Source organism: Spermophilus citellus (assembly GCF_964194105.1).
Source record: "Spermophilus citellus genome assembly, chromosome: 4".
Lineage (NCBI taxonomy): Eukaryota > Metazoa > Chordata > Mammalia > Rodentia > Sciuridae > Spermophilus > Spermophilus citellus.
The window spans coordinates 96,382,806-96,404,371 of record NC_138185.1 but is presented as its reverse complement, the minus strand read 5'-3'; the positions used below and the strand labels follow the sequence as shown (position 1 = coordinate 96,404,371).

At 36.6% G+C, this 21,566-nt stretch overlaps 1 protein-coding gene across 8 annotated transcripts in view; it reads left to right on the top strand.

Moving 5' to 3' along the window:
* The window catches only part of UBE3A (ubiquitin protein ligase E3A), a 94,063-nt gene extending 85,775 nt beyond the window's left edge, over nucleotides 1–8,288 (top strand). For all 8 annotated transcript variants that reach the window (XM_081291607.1, XM_081291605.1, XM_081291603.1 and 5 more), the window contains 2 exons: nucleotides 5,233–5,376; nucleotides 6,359–8,288. In XM_081291607.1, the coding sequence (XP_081147733.1) occupies nucleotides 5,233–5,376; nucleotides 6,359–6,479 (265 nt within the window). In that variant the 3' untranslated portion in view covers nucleotides 6,480–8,288. The remainder of the gene's footprint in view (nucleotides 1–5,232; nucleotides 5,377–6,358) is intronic.
* The last annotated feature ends 13,278 nt before the right edge of the window (nucleotides 8,289–21,566 follow it).

Sequence of the window (21,566 nt, the reverse complement as noted above, 5' to 3'; positions counted from 1 at the left end):
TTTTAATTGGTATACTTAGACTATTTATATTTAAGGCAATTATTGATATGTTAGAGCGTCATTTTGTTACTTCATTATTTGTTTTCAGTTTCTTTTTCTTTCATTTGTTATTGTTATCCATGTTTACTTGGTTATTTGAACTTTTTTATTTTGGGGAGGGTTTGTCTTGATGTATTTATAATGTTCTTTTTTTATGTGTTTTGCCCTGTGTCATTTTCTTCATGGTTACTGTGGATAGCACTTTATACATATGTGACTTACTGTTGTTCACTGATATCAGCGTTACTTTGGATAAAATGCAAAACCTTGCTTTCATTTTTGGTCTTTTTCTTCACTAATATTTTTGTGTTGAGTGTTAATACCATCATAATTTTTATATCAGTTGTCAAAAATCCTTTATAGAACTTGTGAGAGTGGTAATCTGTTTCATTATTTTTTCCAAGATTCTACCTTTTAACAGTTCCCCTAGCTGATCTTAAAAGTCAGTTTGGTAATGACAAAGTCTTTTAATTTCATGTATCTGAATGTGACTTTATTTTCCCCTGTATTCCTGAGGAATAGTTTCATTGATGCTATGGTCCTGTGTCTTTGCCAAACATGGAAGGTTTTCAGCCATTATTTCTTCAAATACTCTTTCAGCCTCACTCTCTTTTCTCTTTCGGGGCTTCTAATGATACAAATGTTGAATCATTTGTTATTGCTCTACATGTACCTGAAGCTTGGTTCATTTTTCATTCTATTTTTTCTCTATTGTTCTGTTCTTCTGTCATCTTCATTTACTGTTGAGTCCATCCAGTGATTATTTTTCTCCTAGTATATTTTTTAGGCCTGTAATTTCCATTTAGCTCTTTTTTAATTGTAATTTGTATTTCTTTCCTGACATTGTCTATTGTTTCATTTTTGAAACAGAACTTGTAATTGCTTGTCAAATCATTTTAATCATGATGGTATTAAAAGTCTTGTCAGATAATTTCAACATCTTATTCATCTCTGTGTTGGCGTTAGTTGATTTTCTTTCTTTGTGATTATTCTGGTTTCTTATGAAAGATTTTTTCTTTGTGAAGGTATGACAGGTGAATTTTTATTGCATCGTGATAATTTTGGCTCTATATTAAGAGACTTGGGATTTTTTACTTTAGCAGGCAGTCGTCCTGTTTAGGTTTAACACATGTAGATCCTGGTGTGCTTTTTGAGTTGTGGTTCCAATGACAATTTTAGTGTTCAGAGGTTTTGTGGTGCTCTTATGGTTTAATTCATTTATTTCATTCCACTGGGGGCTTCCACACACTGGTCCCTGATGGTGCTACTTGAGGGGCTTCTCTGGGCTAAGCTTCCAAAAAGCATTCCATAATGTTTTTTGAGTGAGGGAGGAGCACCCCACTAGCTCTCTCTGGGCTAGAGAATGCTTCATAAACTGTGGTCGGGCAGTGCTCCTGACCATGTGGTACTTTGGGGCTGCAAGGAACTCCTGAGGCTCACAGCATAAAGTAGTACTTCCAGGGCCAGAACCCATCATAGAGCAAAATTCCTCCTGTTAGTGCCAACAAACTGTCTCTAAATAAAGAAGGAATGCAAGGCATTGTTTCATTGCTTCCCCCGTCCCTAATTCTTAAGATTTTCTTATTTCTATTTTGTTTGAGGGGTATTGCTTTTGTCTTTATTTCTTCCTTTTTTAGTTTAATTTTAGTTTCTTTGTATTTGGCATGATTTTTTTCCCATTTTTTCCTAATTCCTCCTTAGTTTAATCATATCTTTTGAGACTTTTTCTTCAGTCTGCTTTTCTAAAGTTTTTAAGTTTTGATATGGTTCTTCAATAACTTCCATTATTTTAAAATTTGTTTTAGCTCCGTTTGAAATTTGTTTTCGTTTTTCATCTGTTTTATTGAGATCTTTTGTTGTACTTTCATTCCCTAAGGACATTGTTTCATGAACATACTCTAATAATAACTTGGGGCAATTTTCACTGTGATCCTTTTGTTTTCTGTTCATTTTCATTTTAAGTGAAATGACTTTCCCATACTTTCAAGAGAGAGAGAGACAGCCAATATAGCTTCCCCCAACCCACCACTTCAGAAGGGCTCTATGTTTGTTTGTGTAAACTGATAAAAAGTAATGGTGTTCTGCTTTTTCAAATTGTCATCTTTACTACCTCATCCTGTATATATTTCAACTTTCCTTTATCTGTTTTATCCTTGACCTGATTCATTTGGATGTTGTTCCCAGCAATATCTCCTCAGCCCGGGTTTGTTTTTGAAAGGTGTTTTGATTATTCAAGAGTTTTAAGGGCCCTGACCCATCATTAATCATCTACAAACTGAATTTTGTAGAACTCCCTTCAGCTTTTAACTGCTGTTCTCAGATTGACTTGTGCTTTTAAGTGGGTGTCAATTTTGAGAGTCTCTTCCTCTCAGTGCTATCAGAAACCCAGAAGTTAACTTCTCTTCTATTTGATGTGTAGATGTTGATACCAACCAGGTCTTCCAGCTGTAGTACTTGTTCATGTCCACTTACGTGCAGGAATTCGTGGAGAATACCTTATTGCCTAATTTTGTTGTGGGTCTTTGGTTTTTTCATTCAATTTGTACTTTTGTGTGTGGGGGGCCCTATTTTGAAAAAAATGAAAATTAAAGTAAAGATGTTATTGCTACCATCATCTTCCTAAAATAACTTATTTTTCACTTGAAGTCCCTGTCTTATCAGTCTTCCCTTTAATCGGTTACTTCAGTGGAGGTTCAAAATGATGATTTGGAATTTTTTTTTCATCTCTTTTTGTACACATATACCATATGTCATCTTTTTTCTTTATCAGTGGGTGCTATTTGTTTACCGCAAAAAACAGTTCTAGTGAAAAGGAAGCATGATAAAATATACTTAAATATTTTAAAGTTTATGTGGTCCAGTGCCTTCTGATTCTTGAATTCCATCTTGTTTAGTTAAAGCCCCCTTATTACCAGTCATTTCCATCTGTTTGTGGCCAGAAGCTACTTCCAAGGGACACCTTTGTTCCCCTTCCCTTCAGGCACAGTGTCATTTTCTGGTCTAGGTATTTTCTTGTTGCCTGTCCTGATTTGTTTTTTCTTTTCCTTTTCTTCTTGCAGTACTGGGAATTGAAGCTCAGGGCTCTGCCACTGAGCTACGCCCAACCCTTTTTAATTTTAATTTTGAGACATGGTGTTGCAAAGTTGCTCTAGCTGGCCTCAAACTTGTGACCCTCCTGCCTCAGCCTCCCAAGTGGCTTAGATTACGGTTTAGTGTACCCAGTTCTGTGGCCTTTGCTTTTAACCAACCTGTTATCAGTGCTCTAACCTGCCCTCAGTAGTTCTCTCTTAGGGTGGGGGTAAAGCTCATCAGTGTTAATCTACACACCCTGCTTTTCCACATAGCACTTTGCTAGTGTTGAGTTCATGTGCTAACTGCTGATCAGGAGTGTTCATTATCCCACTCAATTGACATTTGGATTTCTTTTCCATTTCCTTTTTTTACTCTAGGTATTCGTTGTTTATTCTGTTTTCTGTCCTTTTTAATCTGTGTAGATTTTCAGAGATGTGAGTGGAGTCTGATCCAGGTAACTACCACTTTTATGTAGAAACCTGGAAGCTTCATCTTCAGTTTTCTAAATAGAGGCATTCTTATTTAATTAGAGGTTTAACATTGCACATCACATAGGAAGTGAATTTTATTGAATAAGTGTTTCCATTATGTTGAGTTGATAGTAGTCTGTTTTTTAACTTCTTAATTAAAAAATATAACCAAAGAAATAACTTTTTAATTATAAAGCTTGACTTGGTCACTGTCACCACTGCCTATCTTCCACTTCAGTGTCTGTCTTCCTCGCTGGCAGCTGATACTCTAGCTCCTTAGGAGTAACTGATTACAGTGTGGGAAGCTTTATTATTACCCACTGCAGGGCATCCCCCCCCCCCCGCCCCGCCCCCACAGCCCGCTGGAAGAAGGCTCAGTGCTTTAGTAGACATGTTTTCTCTTGCCAGCCCCCCAAAAGTACGTAAACTGGGGTGTGATTCCTTTACTTTTTAACTGAGAGATGGTTCTGCAAGTTACATGTCCAGTTTCCTTTACTTTGTATATCTTTATTATTTCATTTAGGCAAGTGATAGGCTTGCAGAAACTGAGGATGGGAAGGTCATTAATGGTGGCAAAGAAAGGAAGTGGAAGGAAATTGAATAAAGTGATGAAATCTCATAAGGCTTTTGGAAAAAGCCTTGGAAACAGTGTGTTTTGTCAGAAGAATGGTATTGTAACAATAAAATCACCAGTATTTAGTAGTAAAAAAGAATATAAAAAAAGTAGAATTGTAATTACTGATTTGGGTAGTTTGACATTCTCTGCCAGAATTCTGGAAAGAACTTTTAAAGTGAATTTTACAATGCATTCTGTACCCAAGTAAAAATACTCAATTTTTTCTTTTGAAGTCTTAAGTTTTTAAGTTGTGAATTAATGTGTATATTAGTTTTATTGATATAGCTGATTATTTAAACAAGCATGCCAAGATTGCTTTTATGAGCTTTCATTTTCAGAATAACCTAAGTGTCATGCGACATTGCACTTATTACATAGGTTTTAGAAATACGATAAAATAATTTTCTTAAAGTAACTGCATATGACATAAATACCATGATAATATATTCTCTCCCTTCTTATACAATACATACTACTTGATCAAGTATTCTAGTTCATATAAAAATTGTTTATGTTTCTATTACTGTTAATAAGTAGGTGGTTGTTCTGTTGGTTTATTTGTATCATTTTGTGGTTTTTCACCCTTGTTCTCCCTTACAAAATTGAGTAAGGAGTGAATGAATGGACAAGGGAAATAAGAGAGGAAGGATAGATAATATACTTGAAAGCATCTGAAGTTAGTATATTACAATTTAAATCTTTTTCAATTCTGACAATTTTGCTTTTTGCTTTTTACTCAACATATATTATGATTATACCATTGTATTCAGCCATTTCCTTGTGCTAGGAAATGTTTTGCTGTTTTTTTACTATTGCAGATTATATAGTCATGAACTTAAATTTTATGTATTTAGAATTGTTTACTTAAAATAAATTTGCCTAAGTAAACTTACTAAATAACCAGGAATGAATATTTAGAGTTTCTGATGTTACTTTAAACTTGTCCCTTAACATTGTTTTTATACACAATATAAGCTTATATTGTTGGTAAAGTGAATGTCAAACTAAAATCAGTCCTGTATCTTTTCTCATTAGGGAGTTCTGGGAAATTGTTCATTCATTTACAGATGAACAGAAAAGACTCTTCTTGCAATTTACCACGGGCACAGACAGAGCACCTGTGGGAGGACTAGGAAAATTAAAGATGATTATAGCCAAAAATGGCCCAGACACAGAAAGGTAATTATTAAATTATCACTACATGACTACTGAAAACCTTGCATTACATATCACACACATGTGACCTATTGTAGCTTTTGAACACTTCTGATTTTTATATAGGAATTTCCAAATCACATGAAGCATTAGATGAGGGAATATTTTGCTGTTATTGTTAGGAAATTTTTGGAAAAGTGCCTCATTAAAAATTATTAGGGGCTTGCATTGGTTTAGAATTTTTTCAAATTAGTATATTTCATTCCATTTTGGTTCACTGTTAATTGAAAACCATACTATATAATAATCTATTTAGAATGGTTAGATTAAGGTTTAGAAGATTATCTGTACAGCATTAGAATATGCTTGAAACTTCAGTTTTGGCATTTCATTGTATTCTTTCCCCATTGTATAGCTTCACATTTTTGTGGGATAAAGACCATTCATGAATTAGCATATTTAGTGTTTTAAATGTATACGCACATTTCCATTAGGATTTATTCTACATTATTGGATACATCATGGTGTTAATGTAAATAAATTTGTTTGTTATAAAACATTTTCATAGTTATATTACCAACACTGCTTCTAATAAACATTAAAGAGCACAGACTTTTTAAATCTTAAAACCAGTTCTGAGTATTTTCTTCACCTTAGAGTAAGTTGTCTAACATCTCAGTGAATTCAACTCTTAAGGGTTTAGTGTTAATCCACTATATATTTCTTGTGAAAGATTTAGTTAATTAACTACCTAAAACAATAACTCGTTATGTTGTAATAATATAACCAATACAAATATTGTCATCATCATCATCATATTATCATTAATTTATAAGGTAAAGACAAACTGGTGGTTGCAGAACAAAAAGTTATATTTACTATGATGTATAGCCTTCATTGCAAACCATCTCACCTGTATATACCATCTAAAAATAGGAGCATTTAATACTGAGCATATTTCCCATGACTTATTATTTTCCTGTTTTTCCCCTTTCTCTCTATTTAGGTTACCTACATCTCATACTTGCTTTAATGTCCTTTTACTTCCGGAATATTCAAGCAAAGAAAAACTTAAAGAGAGATTGTTGAAGGCCATCACGTATGCCAAAGGATTTGGCATGCTGTAAAACAAAATAAAAACAAAAACAAAAAAAAAGGAAGGAAGAAAAAAATGAAAAAAAGAAAAAAATTTTAATAAATATAATGAGGGATAAATTTGGTGGTGATAGTGTCCCGGTACAAAAGGCTGTAAGATAGTGAACCACAGTAGTCATCTATGTCTGTGCCTCCCTTCTTTATTGGGGACATGTGGGCTGGAACAGCAGATTTCAGCTACATATATGAACAAATCCTTTATTATTATTATAATTATTTTTTTGCGTGAAAGTGTTACATATTCTTTCACTTGTATGTACAGAGAGGTTTTTCTGAATATTTATTTTAAGGGTTAAATCACTTTTGCTTGTGTTTATTACTGCTTGAGGTTGAGCCTTTTTTGAGTATTTAAAATATATATACCAACAAAACTACTCCCCCAAGGAAAACATTGCCACCATTTGTAGACCATGTAACCTTCAAGTATGTGCTCTTTTTTGTCCCTGTATCTAACTCAAATCAGGAACTGTATTTTTTCTTTTTTAAACGATTTGCTTTTTAAACTTGAAGTCTTGGAAACAGTGTGATGCAAGTACTGCTGTTCTAGCCCCCAAAGAGTTTTCTGTGCAAAATCTTGGGAATCAATAAAGATGGAAGGGAGAACTCGTAATGTTTTAACTGCAGCCCTCAGAACTTGACTTTAGTAACAGCACAACAAATTAAAAACAACTCATGCCACAGTATGTTGTCTTCACGTGTCTTGCAATGAATTGTTTAAGTAGCCAATCCTCTTTCTTAGTATATGAAAGGACAGGGATTTTTTTTTGTTGTTGTTGTTCTTGTTGTTTTAAGTTTACTGGGGAAAGTGCATTTGGCCAAATGATATGGTAGTCAGTAAGTTTGTTTTATTATAAACGAAAGCATGTGAAAGTGCACTTAAAATAAACTTTTTATTAATTATTACCTAGATTTTAAATAGACAATCCAAAGTTTCCCCTTCATGTTGCCATCATTTTGTTTAATCTGCTATTTTATCAAGGCACACGATCAGTGTTGCAGCGTAATGGAAAGGATGGCTGCTGTGCCTTGTGTTACTTAGTCATATAGTAAGAAGGCCTGGAAATGAATGGAAATATTACTCCTAAGAATTACATTGTATATCCCCAAAGATTAAATTTTACTTTAAAAAGTAAGCGTTAAAGATTAATTTCATGTACTACAGAAAAGTACAGGTAGATTTAAGTTTCTGGATATTTAATGTAGTAGTTTCCCTTTTCCTAGTATTCTGCGTCTGTGATGTTAATTTCTTTTATTACATTATAAAATAAAAGATTATGTATTTTTAACTAAGGAGAGACATATCGATATATCATTTTACTGCAAGTTACAGCTAATGTGCTGAGCTTGTGCCTTGATGATTGTTTTAACTGATTACTGGAGATCAACCTGATGATTTGCTTGAAATTGGCAGGAAAAATACAGCTTTCAAATCATTGGAGGGGAAAAAGGATGTCTTTCAGGATTATTTTAATTCTTTTAGTAATTGAGACAGAATTGTTATGTATTGTAATGCTAAATAAAACAGTGGTATTTTTCACCATAGTTTAGTGGAAAAAAGAAAATGCTTTCCATATTGTGATAAGGTAACATGGGGTTCTTCTGGGCCAGCTTATGAGTACCCTGTTAAGGTATTTGTACATTACCTTGATGCAAGGGACCCTCATGTGACTATAGTCATTTTAAAGGCCCTCTCATCCACTGTGCTTCTTATGTATTGTGAAAGTGAGGAGAAATTAAATGCTTTGGGGACATTTTATATAATAAATTCATGAAGAAATTTGTGCTCTTTACTTCTCAAGTTTTCTTATCACAACAGTATTGAACTTCTACAATTGTAATAGCACGTCTGTATGAAAAGTTTTAAAATGATAATCATATATAGGTTATCAGATTCATAATTCACATCAAATAGAGTTAACAAGGAGTCAAAAACCAACCTATCCGTAAAAAATTTTTAAGAAAAAAAAATGATTGTAGAAATTAACTGCTCTTATTACTTAGTAATCAATTATTCTGTGCATATTATCACTTCTGTTATTATTTCCTTTTCACTATTGATTATTAGAACATCACTGAACAATGTTAAGAAAGAGGAAAAACAATATAAACTTTTAGTGTAAAAGCTACTCCCTATACCCCAGATGTTAAATTATTATAAAAGTACTTTTCTTTGAATTGGCCCCCAATCTCCAGGATGCTCTTGGGTGTGTTAAATTGTAAACTAGTTGGTTTTTAAAATAAAATGCAAACTTCTTTTACCTTTTAGTATTATTGTAGAATATTTCAAACATAAAGCATGAAAACACAGCCTTCAGCCAGACTTTTGTGGAGTCTGGAAGTTCCAGCAAATGAAATGGGTATCCTGACCCTGTATACTACATTCCTGGGCTGTGGTTAATTGTTTGATGAAATCCAGTTACAGTTTCTTTAACTTTAGTTTGGGATATATGAGTATAGAGGGAGATACATACCAAAAAGAAACTTGAAATTGAGGCTTTAAATAAACAAAATTTGCTACAAGTGGTTGTTATGGGCAACATCACTTCCTTTTCCCACAGGAACTTGGCTGTGTTGAGATTCTAAACCCCTTTTAAGGATCTTCCCAAGAATCTATACAAACTGTCAGAGGAAGAAGTGTCTCCCCAAAACTATTCTTTCTGTTATCTTGATCCCCCTTTAACTGCTTACCTCAAAAATATTTTTCTGTCCTTCCATCAACCTCTAAGACTATCTGTACTTTTCCTACCCCTCCCTAAGGGCACCAAAGAATAAAAATACACAACTTTCACTGGTTCCTTTTCTTGTCTTGCATCATTTTATCCACAGTGTTAAGTGTGTAAGAATTGTCTGGGGAGGGTGGGGTTTATAAGTATAGAAAGTTTCAAGCCTTTTCTCCCTTCCCTGTTCCAAGATGGTGGATAGATACTTGTAGCAATCACTGCAAGAAGATTCTGATGAATATATGGGCTGGATTTAATTATGAGAAAGACTTAATCCAGTGCTGTTTCATGAAAATGCACTGCTCGAGGATATTCATAACTTAATTGCCAAAATCAAGAACTCTTATCTTTAAACACTGGCAACACCCTGTACTTGAGCTGCTGCTTCTCTAACTGCAGCATGAGTTGCAGTTCCATAGCAACTTATCCAAATCTTGAGTTCTTATCTGAATCTTTTCCATTCTCTTTGGTCAGCCTCAGCCCTTCCTAAAGATTCTTCTCTACTTCCCTGTCTTCTGCTCAGACTTCTAGCTCTAGGTTATATTTTTGGTGTTCAAAGTCAGTATGCCTAAAAATGAAACTCTTAAATTAGCATCTCTTCCAGCCACTTTCTGTTGCTTTCTTAAAAGTGTCACCTTTGTACAAGTCATCAAAATCTCTCATTGTTACTCAATTAGGCTTCCTTTCAGGCCTTGCTCCTCTAACCCACCTCGATGTTCTTATTTCCTTCCTAACTTATCTACCTGACTCTAACTTCTTTATTGTAAACCTTTTCTTTCTGCCAATACCCTCCACCCAGAAACCTGTTCTCCTTTGAATAAATTCCCAGGTCAGGCATCCTCTGATCTCCACAGACTGAGCCCATCCTACCTTTTCAGTTCTTCCTAGTACAGGCACCTCTCTCCACGTGCACATTTCCTACACAGCATCTTCACTTGTCACAGACCTAACGATTTTATATTTCTCAAATATCCTTCAAAACCAAATTTTAAAAGCATCTTGTCCATAAAGACTTTATTGATTACCCCCTGCCTCGCCCAAGTGCCTCAGTAACCTCATAGCAGCCCACACATCTCACAGCACAGCATGGTGGAGTATTATTTGAACAGCGAGGAGTTACAATTGTTAAAGGAGTGTTTCAGGCTAATCTTAATACGATCCTTTCCATGTTTTAGCTTTGTTTCTGAAGCTTCTGTTAACTTGGAATATAAATAAATTCCTGGTGAGGATTGTCTTTTTAAAGTCTTTGTCTTTCACATATAGTAGGTGCTTACTTTGTTAAAGATTTGAATCCATCTTTCCACCATCTTGACAAAACTTCTTATTTAAAAAATTTAAAATATTTTAATATTTAGTGGTTAAAGATTTGTTCCCCAGTGAGGAGGCTCCTTGAAATTATTGGCTCTGTCATTTTGGCCCATGGAAAGGAAGATAAATAGGAGGTATGAAAATGCCCTTAAAAGCAAGATTTTTGTGTAACATTTCCCATCTTCCGGTATACTGGCAACTAGAAGCTTCTGCAGCTACCCTCTCTGTATCCACATTCTTCCCTTCTCTCTCAGTGGAAATAGAGGCTGACAGTCATCTTACACCGTTGTGCTGTTGCCAGCCACTCATGCTTATCAAGGAGCGATTCTCAGATCCTCAACCTCTCAGCCAAACACTGCTCTCTCTACTAAATGAAGCATTCACCATGGTGAGTGCCTTTTGTATGAGAGTCATATTTAGCATTTTCTTACACTCATCTAAGTTGAATTCCTTTAGATTATGGAGGGAGTTAACTTCTAGTGCACAGTCTTGTATATATGATCTTTCATTTCACCTGCCCAAAGCCCTACACCCAGTAAATAGAGAAACAAAACAGGTCCTGGGCCAACATGAATCTAAAATCTGTCATTTTCCCATTGACAAAAATTAAACATCAAATCAAGATTCTTAGACAACTGAGCAGTACCTGGGATAATTATTTTAATTACCTTCTCACCCTAGGAAACCATACAAAGTGGGATTGGATGTATCTGGGAAACAGTACACAGTGGTTGAGGGAGCAGCCTTCAGAGTTAGATGACTCTGGTTTTCGGTCCTGGCCCTGCCATTCCCTTGGCTTGGATTATACCCAATCCTACCTTATCACTGGTTGTCAGGATTCAGTGAAATTGGGATATGTATTGCTAGTTAACATCTTGCAAGACATCCTGAGAGACAGATGGGTTCTCCCAATGTTTGCCAGAAAATAAGAGAAAGGGAAGTCTTAAATGAGAGGTTGGAAATGTTTGTAATAAAAATTTGTTGAGCAAGAATTGACCTTCCCTCATCCATCTGAAAAATGGAAGAGGAGTGCTTTTCCTCATCATTGTTTAATTAAGATATAATTCATACACCGTAAAATTCACTCTTTTCAAATTGTAAAATATGTGGTTCTTAGTATATTCACAGAATTGTGCAATTGTCATCATTATATAATTCCAGAGCATTTTCATCACTGTTCTTAATCCCCAGCCCCTGGCAACCACTAATCTACTTTCTGCCTATGGATTTGCCTGTTGTGGACATTTCATATCAATGGAATTATACAATATGTGGCCTTTGTGTCTTTTTTTTCTTCCTCCCGCTTGGAGTAATGTTTTCAGAGTGCATCCATGTTGTAGCATGTTTATCAGTACCTTGTTTCTTTTTGTGGCTGAATAATGTCATTGTATTGATATATTGTATTTTTTGTTTATCTACTCAGTTGATGGATACTTGCGTTGTTTCTGCTTCTTGGCTATTATGAATATTACTACTATGAAAATTTGTGTACAAGTTTTTATGTGGACCTAAATTTTCATTTCTCTTGGTTGTATCTTTTAAGCATCTTATGGTTTTAATTCTTATATTTAGGTCTTTGACCCATTTTTGCATGTGGTGCATTGTAGGGATCCAGTTTCATCCTTTTGGTGTGTGGATATCTAGTCAAATAAGCAACAACTGTTGAAAAGACTATTATTTCCTCATGAATGGTCTTGGCACCCTTGTCAAAAAACAATTGACCGTAAATATAAGATTTTTGGACTCTCAATTTTATTCCATTGTTCTGTATGTCTATCCTTATGCCAGTTACCACAGTGTTTGGATTACTATAGCTTTATAGTAAGTTTTGAATTTGGGATGTATGAGTTCTCTTACTCTGTTCTATTTCAAGATCATTTTGTCTTATTCTGGGTCCCTTGTATTCCACATGAATTTTAGGATCAACATGTTAATTTCTGCAAAACAAGCACCTGGGATTTTGGTAGTGATTGTGTTGAATATATAGATCAGTTTGAGGAATGTTGCTATTTTAACAGTATTAAATTTTTCAATTCATGAATGTGGAGTGTCTTTCCATTTGTTTAGGTCTTTAGTTTCTTTCAATGATGTTTTATAGATTTCAGTGTATATGTCTTGACCTCTTTGGTTAAAATATTTCCGAGTATTTTATTCTTTTTAATGCTATTACAGAATTGTTTTCTAAATTTTGATTTTTGGGTTATTCATTGCTAGTGTCTAGAAATATAATTGATTTTTAAGTATTGATCCTGTATGCTGTAGCTATTCTGAACTCATTTATTCTTTTTTTAATTCCTTAGAATTTTCTATACACAAGATCATGTATCTGTGAATAGAAATACTTTTACTTCCTTTCTAATCTGGATTCTTTTTATTTCATTTTCTTGCCTAAGTGCCCTGGCTAGCACCTCTGTACAAGATTGAATAGAAGTGGCAAGAGTGGAAATCTTTTTCTTGTTCCTGATTTTAGGGGGAAAGCGTTCAGTCTTTCACCATTAAGTATGATGTTAGCTGTGGGTTTTTCATAGATGCTTCAAGTTAAGGAAATTCCCATCTATTCCTAGTTTATTGAGTGTTTTTATCAAAAAAAAAGATATTGGATTTTGTCAAATGCTTCTTCTGTATCTATTAAGGTTGTCATGTAGTTTTTGTCCTTTATTCTATTGATATGTTGTATTACATTGATGGATTTTTGTATATTGAACCAACCTTGCATTCCTGGAATAATCCCACTTGTCTATGCTACATAAACCATTTTCTATGCTGCTGGATTTGGTTTGCTAGTATTTTGTTTAGAATATTTGCATCTATATTCATAAAGGATATTGGTCTGTAGTTTTCTTGTTAAATCTTCGTGTCTGGTTTTGGTATAAGAGTAATACTGGTCTCAGAATGAATTGGGAGTTTCCGCTATTTTTAAGCCCAGCAGCATGTTTCAAAATAACTACTTCAGCACCTTGACCTGCGAGATCTTTAGATTTTGGGGAACACAGGAATTGTACTTGACTCTGAAAGGGTCCCAAGGTAAGACATGTCTGAAGTGGCCTGTGGGAGCTGAATAAAGGGCACTTTCACCAATGATGAGGTCAAGGTGGGTGTTTCCCATAGGTCACACATGATTACTGTAAGAAATGAGCCATAAGCCATCTTGAAAATAACCCTGTGCAAGTGGCCTTCCTGCCTGAAGCCAGGCACACAGCAGATGAGTGCCATCCAGTGTAGAACTGTCAGGGGAGGAGAGTTTGGAAGCTAGTATCCAAGCCAGGGAATCTCAGTGGGGGGTTCCCAGAAGGCTGTATTCCAGGAAAGAAAGTCATTACCGCCCCCCCCCCCACCCCAGCAAAATGTCATACTACAACTACAACAACCTGATGAGGCAGATCCTCTTCTCTAATTCCCTCTCCTGTAGAAGGGCCAGAAACACCTGTTGAGTGGGAAAGAAGTGGTAGGAAGAAGAGAAAAGAAGCAGGTTGCACAGACTCCTTAGTTTTTCTACCCACAATAAGACTTGAGAGCAAGAGGCAGAACTTTGCCTTCAATTTAGAGAGTTTGACATTTTGATAATTCATTACTATGGACTTCACAGTACCTCCCCCTAAAGTTGCTTTGTTTATTTCCTGAATATGACCAGAAGAGTTATATGGCTTAAAGTTTCATCAGTAGAAAAATTTAAAAGCAGGCTTGGAAAAAGTAGAAAGTTGTGTTCTGCATCTACCTCTCTCACTACCACTACACACATATCAGGTCTTCATGATTCAATAAATCAGACCTAAAAAGGACTTAGGACATTTAGGATGGTATTTATGATGAGGAATTATGGGATATTTCCAAATTGGCTTGGATCCTTTTTCAAGTGAAGTGTATTTTTTTTCCCCTTTCATTAACATTTTTGCCGGGGAAATGCCTATTGAATACTAGCAATTTTGCAGGGTCCTGGAGGTTTCAGGTTCATTCATTCAGAGGTGCTTTGTTGAACTAAGGAGTTATGGGAGATGATTTAATTAGGGCAGACATAAACACAAAGGGAATATTATAAAAGTACGATTTGGGCTGAAAATTCAGATCCAGAAATTTTTCATACAGATGAATGTTTAGTTAAATCTTAGATGGGTAGTTGTACACTAGACAGATGGGTAAAGTGTGTTCACTACACCTGAGTGTAGGGCTCAAAGGGATCATGGTGGGATTAGAAAGGTCAGATCATGGAGGGCCTCATAGACCATACCAAGGACTTTTGGACTTGACACGGTAGACACAGAGAAGCTAAGGCATAATCAGGCTGGCGTTTTTGTTATTATTTTACAATATGATCTATAAGAGCATAAGTGCCCACATGGTATTTGCATTTAGATTATTAGATTATTGCTATAATTCTAGAAAAGCAAATAGCCTAAGGGTAGAAGGAAGGGGACAATTTCAGGCAAGTTCAGAATTAGGACTGGGTGACTGATTAGATGTTTTTGCAAGGGAGAGTAAAGTCAAAGACAACTGCATGTCTGATTTTAGCAACTGGATGGAGAGTGGTGGTACTGGATCTACAGAGAAGAGGAGCAGATCTTAGAAGAAAAATTGGTACACTTGGGGCATGTTTTAATTGCAGTGTCACGGGCAATGGGATCTGTCCCTATGCAAATAAAAACACAGGAAGAAGCAGCCTCCAGAGAAGATATGTATGACTCCAGCCTGTAGAAATGCCTATTGAAATGCTAGCCGTTTTGCTAGCATTTACACCATTTCCCTGGAGTATTGTCACCAGCAAAAGGGAATACAGGAGAGAAGGTCAAGAACACACTTTTTGGCAGTGCTGAAATTTTGAGGGTTACACAAGTTACCCTAATGTAACTTTTAAAAGAAGGGCGGATACATATCTGTCATCACATGAAGACAAATCTTTGAAACATAAACTTCAAAATAATTATGTCAGTTATCCCCTTTTTGATTCCATTCCTATGCCTAATTTTGCTGTGTTTGACTCACTTCTCATTTGATCTAAAAGAGGACAGTAATGAGGTCAAATCTATTTCCTGAGACACATAAGGTATCCTTGTCCCAGAGTTAATCACCTAGGCAGAAGATAACTTGCAGGTACTTTGAGCTGAGAATACGTAGGAGGATCCCAGTTCACAATTTGATGTTTTATATGTGGGCCCTTGTAAAATGGAAGTTGTTCCATTTCCTAAGAATGCATTTCAGAAGTTGCCCCCAATATGCTTGCATCCAGCACTCATACCCAATGAAAATGCCATTCTTCAACACTTAGAACTGATATATTGCCAAATTTAAATTATGTTCCCCCAAAATGTACTATAATTTTTGTAGCCTCTAACAGTCTTTACTTCATTATTGCCTAACTTCTTCCTTAAATTATAAGCTCTATTAGAATAGGAATGCATTTGTTTTCTTTACCCCAATTTCCAGCACAGATTTGTTGAATGAATGTATGAATGAAATTATGATTGCTAAGTCAAAGAGTCTTATTTGTCAACCAGAGTTCCAGATTTCTACAAATCTACCAGTAAAAGGTAGTAGGAGTCTTGTTCCTGCATGTGAAGAGCCATCTTGAAAGAAGATTTTATGGCATTGAGAGGTTCCTTACACCTTCCCACTGTGCATGGATAATACAACCACACATTGCTCTTAGGAGCACATCTGGTTTCGGCAAAGCAGTAAAAGGAAAACCAGCTTGTGTTTCAATATATTCCTAAGACGGTGGTGAGTAAACCAGACATGTTTTCCTAAGTCACTACTTTCATGAGTGCTTCTGCATTTGCTCCCATTCCTTTATCCCGGTCTCTTACTCCCCATTTCACACTTGTAGTCCCATTATTCACTTAATAGCGGCTCTTTGTTTCATCATAACAATCTGTATGCTTTCATACAACCAATCCCTATAGGAAATAAATATAATGAATACTGAATTCATATGAAGTAGAGTTAGTCATGAGGGCCTGCACATGCCTACTCAAGGGGACAGGCGTAGCCTCTGCCTGCAGGTTGGCCTCACTTCAGTAATCTAATTCCACATACAATACTTGAAACCTGCAGTTATTTGGCTGTTTCTTTACCACATGAATTCTGCTTTCTTACGTTACTTTTATTGTCATCCATCATGGAACTTTTATATATCAGATATAAAAGTACTACCATTATTCTATTAAAATGTCAGTGCCACTGCACACACGTGCATTTATATATATATATATATATATATATATATATATATATCACTTTTATGACAAGTTATGGATTTTATGACAATAATTGGATTGTGTAAGGTGGTTAGGGGTTAAAAGTAAAATCATTTTGCCCAGTGCACATTTTAGAGGATTTAGTGCCAAGCTGTGTATCAGTTTGCCCAAGATCACTCTGGCCATTGCATTTATATAAATAAAGTTAAAAACCAGAGCCTCTGCCTCCCACTCAGCTCATTCCACAGTAGCATGCCAATTTAGCCTCAGCTTCCTTCAGTGGGCATTGTCTTGACTTAATTAGATGTGAGGAACTTACCTTAAAGGTTTGACTTGGGAAGGGGAGGCTCTTTATTCTCTAGTCAATCAGGTTTGATTTGTTAGATTGTTTTTATTATGAAACACTGAGAAATTAGAGCCAAACTCCCATTTCTGTTCCCTCCCAGCCCATTGAAGAAACAAAATTTGCTAATATTCCCAAATTATTATCTTTTATTCTCTTTTTTTTTACAGTAAGCAATACTGCCAAAAAGCTTCCCAGAGTCATGTTCCTCTTAGATATTTCTCCTTGAAAACTGTTGTGTGGTATGAAGATGAAGCCTTTTCAAGATGTGCCCTGCAGGGTCCCAACCCAGACTGCCCTTTGCTGTCCATTTTTGCCACTTGTGTCCACGTGTCCATTTGAAAGGCTACGGGACCGGCCTCAACCTGGGTCCACTGTCTTAACTGTTTAAGTCCTGCCTTGATTGCTGTGATTTTATAGAAGAGGAGGAAAGCATTTTTCTCCCCGAGTTCAGGGCAATCTTGAGATCGGGGGTAAGAGTTTTCATTGGTAAGTATTAAGAAACAGTTGCTAAATAAATGATAAGTCGGTGCACAGGGGAGGGATACCTTAGGAAAACAAGTGTCCATTGTTTGTGGTGATAGAATTGCTTCCAGTCTCTTCAAGAACTATTTTCTGTCTTCTTCCTGCAGCATAACTTCTGATTCCTGGAGCATTCAGTGCTCCCTCACTTCCTTTCTTGGAGGGGCTCTTGGAAAGGGAATCTGAAAAGAGAAAATATGCAGGATGTGGGGGACTTGTGACTCCATCCACCAAATTGGTTGTTTTATTCAGGAGATAGTCTTGCCCTAACATGACTTGGATCTCAGTCAGCACAGCTGCATCTATTTGCACATCCTCTGGGCCATAGAGATTATTCATTGGCCTTTTCTTTTGGGGGTGCTCCACATTTCTGTTTCCATGGACTGTGTATTTAAGAAGCTTACCTTTTGATTCCCTGTCAGTGACTGGATCTCTAAGGTCACTAAACACAATGTTTGAGTGCCTGCTGAAATTGCTCAGGATCCCTTCTTCCCCCTGTAGTGGTAGACTCTTTTCCATAGGAAGCTTTCTCTGTTGTGCTCCTTGTTCTGGACTCTTTAGACTAGACTCTAAAGATAAAACCAGAGCTTCTGACTTGCTCACCTGTCTGACAGGGAATGTTCTTTTCATAGTTGCTTTTGGGTCCTCTTCTTTGGAGTCTGCCTTTAGGGTCACCCTGGGAACTTCCTGGGCCTCTGCCTTCTTAATTAGACCATTCCTGTGAGCTGGGCAGTGTCTCTCTTTGTCCAGACAAGATTGAAAGATCATGTTGTTCTCACTCCTTCTCCTGTTCTTGATTATCGCCTTCACTGCTGCCTCACTTTCATCTTCCAAGATGGTGCAGTAGTTGGAAAACATGCTTTTGGAGGTGAGCTGTTTGACCAGCTCCTTGTTGCCCAGCAGTCGGGCATGTGCCAATTCTGACCTTTGGAGCTTTGAGTAACATCGCTTATAAAAGGTTTTCTGCTCCATTAGCCAGGTATTGGCTTCATGTTTCTTCATGGACTCCAGAAAACTCAGTTTCTTTCTTAGCAAGTTCTCTTCTTTCCAGTTGAAGGACAGAGTTGAGTAGTACTTCTCCATTTCTATAACTTTGTGCCTTTTCCAAATACAGAAGAGTGCTTGTTTCCCTGGTTCCCAGAACTGTCCCTAAAACCCTGACAGTTACTTTGCTGGTGACTTCTCCATGAGATGTTCAGTTGGGCCTCTGAATCTAACATATCTCTGCTCACCTCAGGACCTGGCAGACAGTGTTCTGTTAGACCTGTGAGGATGCTTAGTGAACTGTGAGAACTATGAACACAGGATTCTATTCTGGCTTCCATTGTTTGTTTAGAATCTTTTGAGTTGCTGTGGACTTAACAGTATGATGGCCAAGTATTTCTCCCAAAGGCAGGAGTCCTGGGAGACTTGTTCATTGGCCTGTTTGCTGTAAGTGTGGCTTCCACCTGAAAACTGTCCCCTTCGTACAGGAAAGGGGGCTGGAAGGCAGTCTACCATGTCTCTGTGATATGAGCTATTATTAAAAGCTAGAAGATTTAGAGTTTTAAACTAATAGTCTATATGCTCATTGGAAGTGATAACTTTATATAGTTTTATTATACGAAACCTCCCAAGGACAGAACTGGTTAAGTTGTTGAAGTTGGGCCCTTTTTGTAATTGGGATATTTAAGAATAAGAACTTTAGTCAAAGATGAGATTGCCCAGAAGTTAGGGAGGAAAAAAGCCAAAGAAAGTGAATGAAGAAAAAAGAAAATGAGGACACCCTTGCTGAGGGCATGGCATACTTGCTGACAGTGGATGCCAGGTTCAAAATATGGTTCTGGTTAGATGTTAGACCTTCTCTAAACATCCTCTGACACAGTGACAGCAAGATGGGCACAGATTCCCTAGAAGGTGCAGGTATCAGCTTGGAGATACCTACACCTTCTATCCCTGTTATATGTCATCCTTCAGATCATAGCTCCATTGACATGAGCACCTTCATATAACCTGTTGCATTTGTTCTACCAAGAACTTAGGTTATTATGTGATTCCAGCCATGTAGCAAATCAAGACTAACTTGTTAAGGTTTCTTTCTTTCTTTCTTTCTTTCTTTCTTTCTTTCTTTCTTTCTTTCTTTCTTTCTCTCTCTCTCTCTCTCTCTCTCTCTCTCTCTCTTTCTCTCTTTCTCTCTTTCTCTCTTTCTTTCGACTGACCTTTTATCTGCTATAATCATCCTCTCCTAGGGTCCATTGATGTTTTTCTATACAATATGTAACTCATCCATGCTGTCTTCCCCTTCTACTATCTGACTTACTCCTATTTACCAGACTATCCCCAATTCTCCTCAGGTCTAGCATACCCAGCCCTCTTTTGCCTAATCATTGTATACCTGAAATAGAACTGCCCCTTCCTCAGCCCATCAAACCTTCTTGAAGCCTTCTTTCTCTTCTAGTGTTTCACAACACAGTCTCCACCTATGTTCTACTTCCTTAAGGGTTACTTCTTTGCCTATCTCTGCTGTTTAAAAACCCAAAGCTTTGATAGTTTCTTTTTCTTAACAAGGGGACTTACCCTTGGTATGCATTCGGGGTAAAGGGAATATTTTTTAGTGAAATTAAATGATATAAAAGTTATTTCCAAATAGAAAATGTTACATAAATCTAAATGAGTTTTCAAGAATTCAGGATGCCCCAAATATCCAGACCAGTCTTATTCCACTGAATGCCTATCAAGCAGTTTGTTGGGCTGATCCCCAAGTGTATCCCCAGCTATATCCCCAGGGTAGTATCATCTGCCTTGTCACAGATTGACTTGAATTGTGCTGGCCATAACCCCTTTAGGTTATGAGATGTCATACAGTGTGTACTGTGAGCCTGTTTTCATGTGAGAGTTTAGGAAGTGGCGCTCTGCCCAAGCAAGGAAACCTGTGGTTCTAGTTGCTAATGTCAGCCTTCCAAGGAAACCCAGCCTTGAGGTGACACTTATGGATAATTGTGTAGAGGGACAGAAAAGCCCAGTTTTTAAAATCACATCTCAAATTTTCAACTAATATTCTTTTTACTGATAAATGGCTGTAATTGACATAGGGAAATTTTATTTCTTAGCAAAATATCAGATTTCTTGGTTTGAGGAGCAGACTTTGAAAATGAAGGTGGCTTTCCACACACTGTACAGGAGGATCACTTTATGACACAACCAACCTTAAATGGCAGGCAAACCATCTCAGTTGGTTGGGCTGTTTGATTGTTTAATTATAATTGGTGAAGGGACTGAATTTATCCAGTTGTGCCTTTATTGATTGTCTTTCCCTTCCCCTCAGGATTGTAGCTCCTATTCCAAGCACCCACAGATCAAAAATCCTAGTTTGTTTTACAGTTAACATAGTCCAGCACTGTGCTTTAAAACACACAGGGATAATCTTCAAATATTAATCAGAACAAGATGCTGACCTGTAAACAACCACTGCACCTTGAAAACACTGCCTTTTAAATGTGTCAAAATGCTTAAACAATTTTAGAACTTTAAGGGATCTTGGCAATTAGTTTAATCCACTATTATTATGAGAATTAACCTTTTAAATGATTTACTCATGTTTCAAAAGACAGGGAACAGTCAGAAAGCTCTTGGTGGGGATGAGTATGCAGTAAAATGGGAAACTGACAAGTTACAGATGGGTCCCAGTAGTATTGGCCCAGTGTGATTATGGTGGTGATACCCGCACTGTGAACATAGTACCAGACTACATAATTTTCATTAGCTCAGATTTTAGCTTACCATGTCCCTAAGGTTCATGAGGTATAAACTTAAAAATTAAGTCCATGAGTAGTGGTAGTATCTTAATCAATATTAATTCCTCCTAGAATACTTTTCTAGGCCAGTGTGCCAAAAAAGAATAAATAAAAGAATACTTACGAAATGCCAACCGAGCCTTCATAGGTAGTGGCCACAGGTTTGAAACGGGGCTTGGGAGAGACAGTAAGGACCCACCCGTTG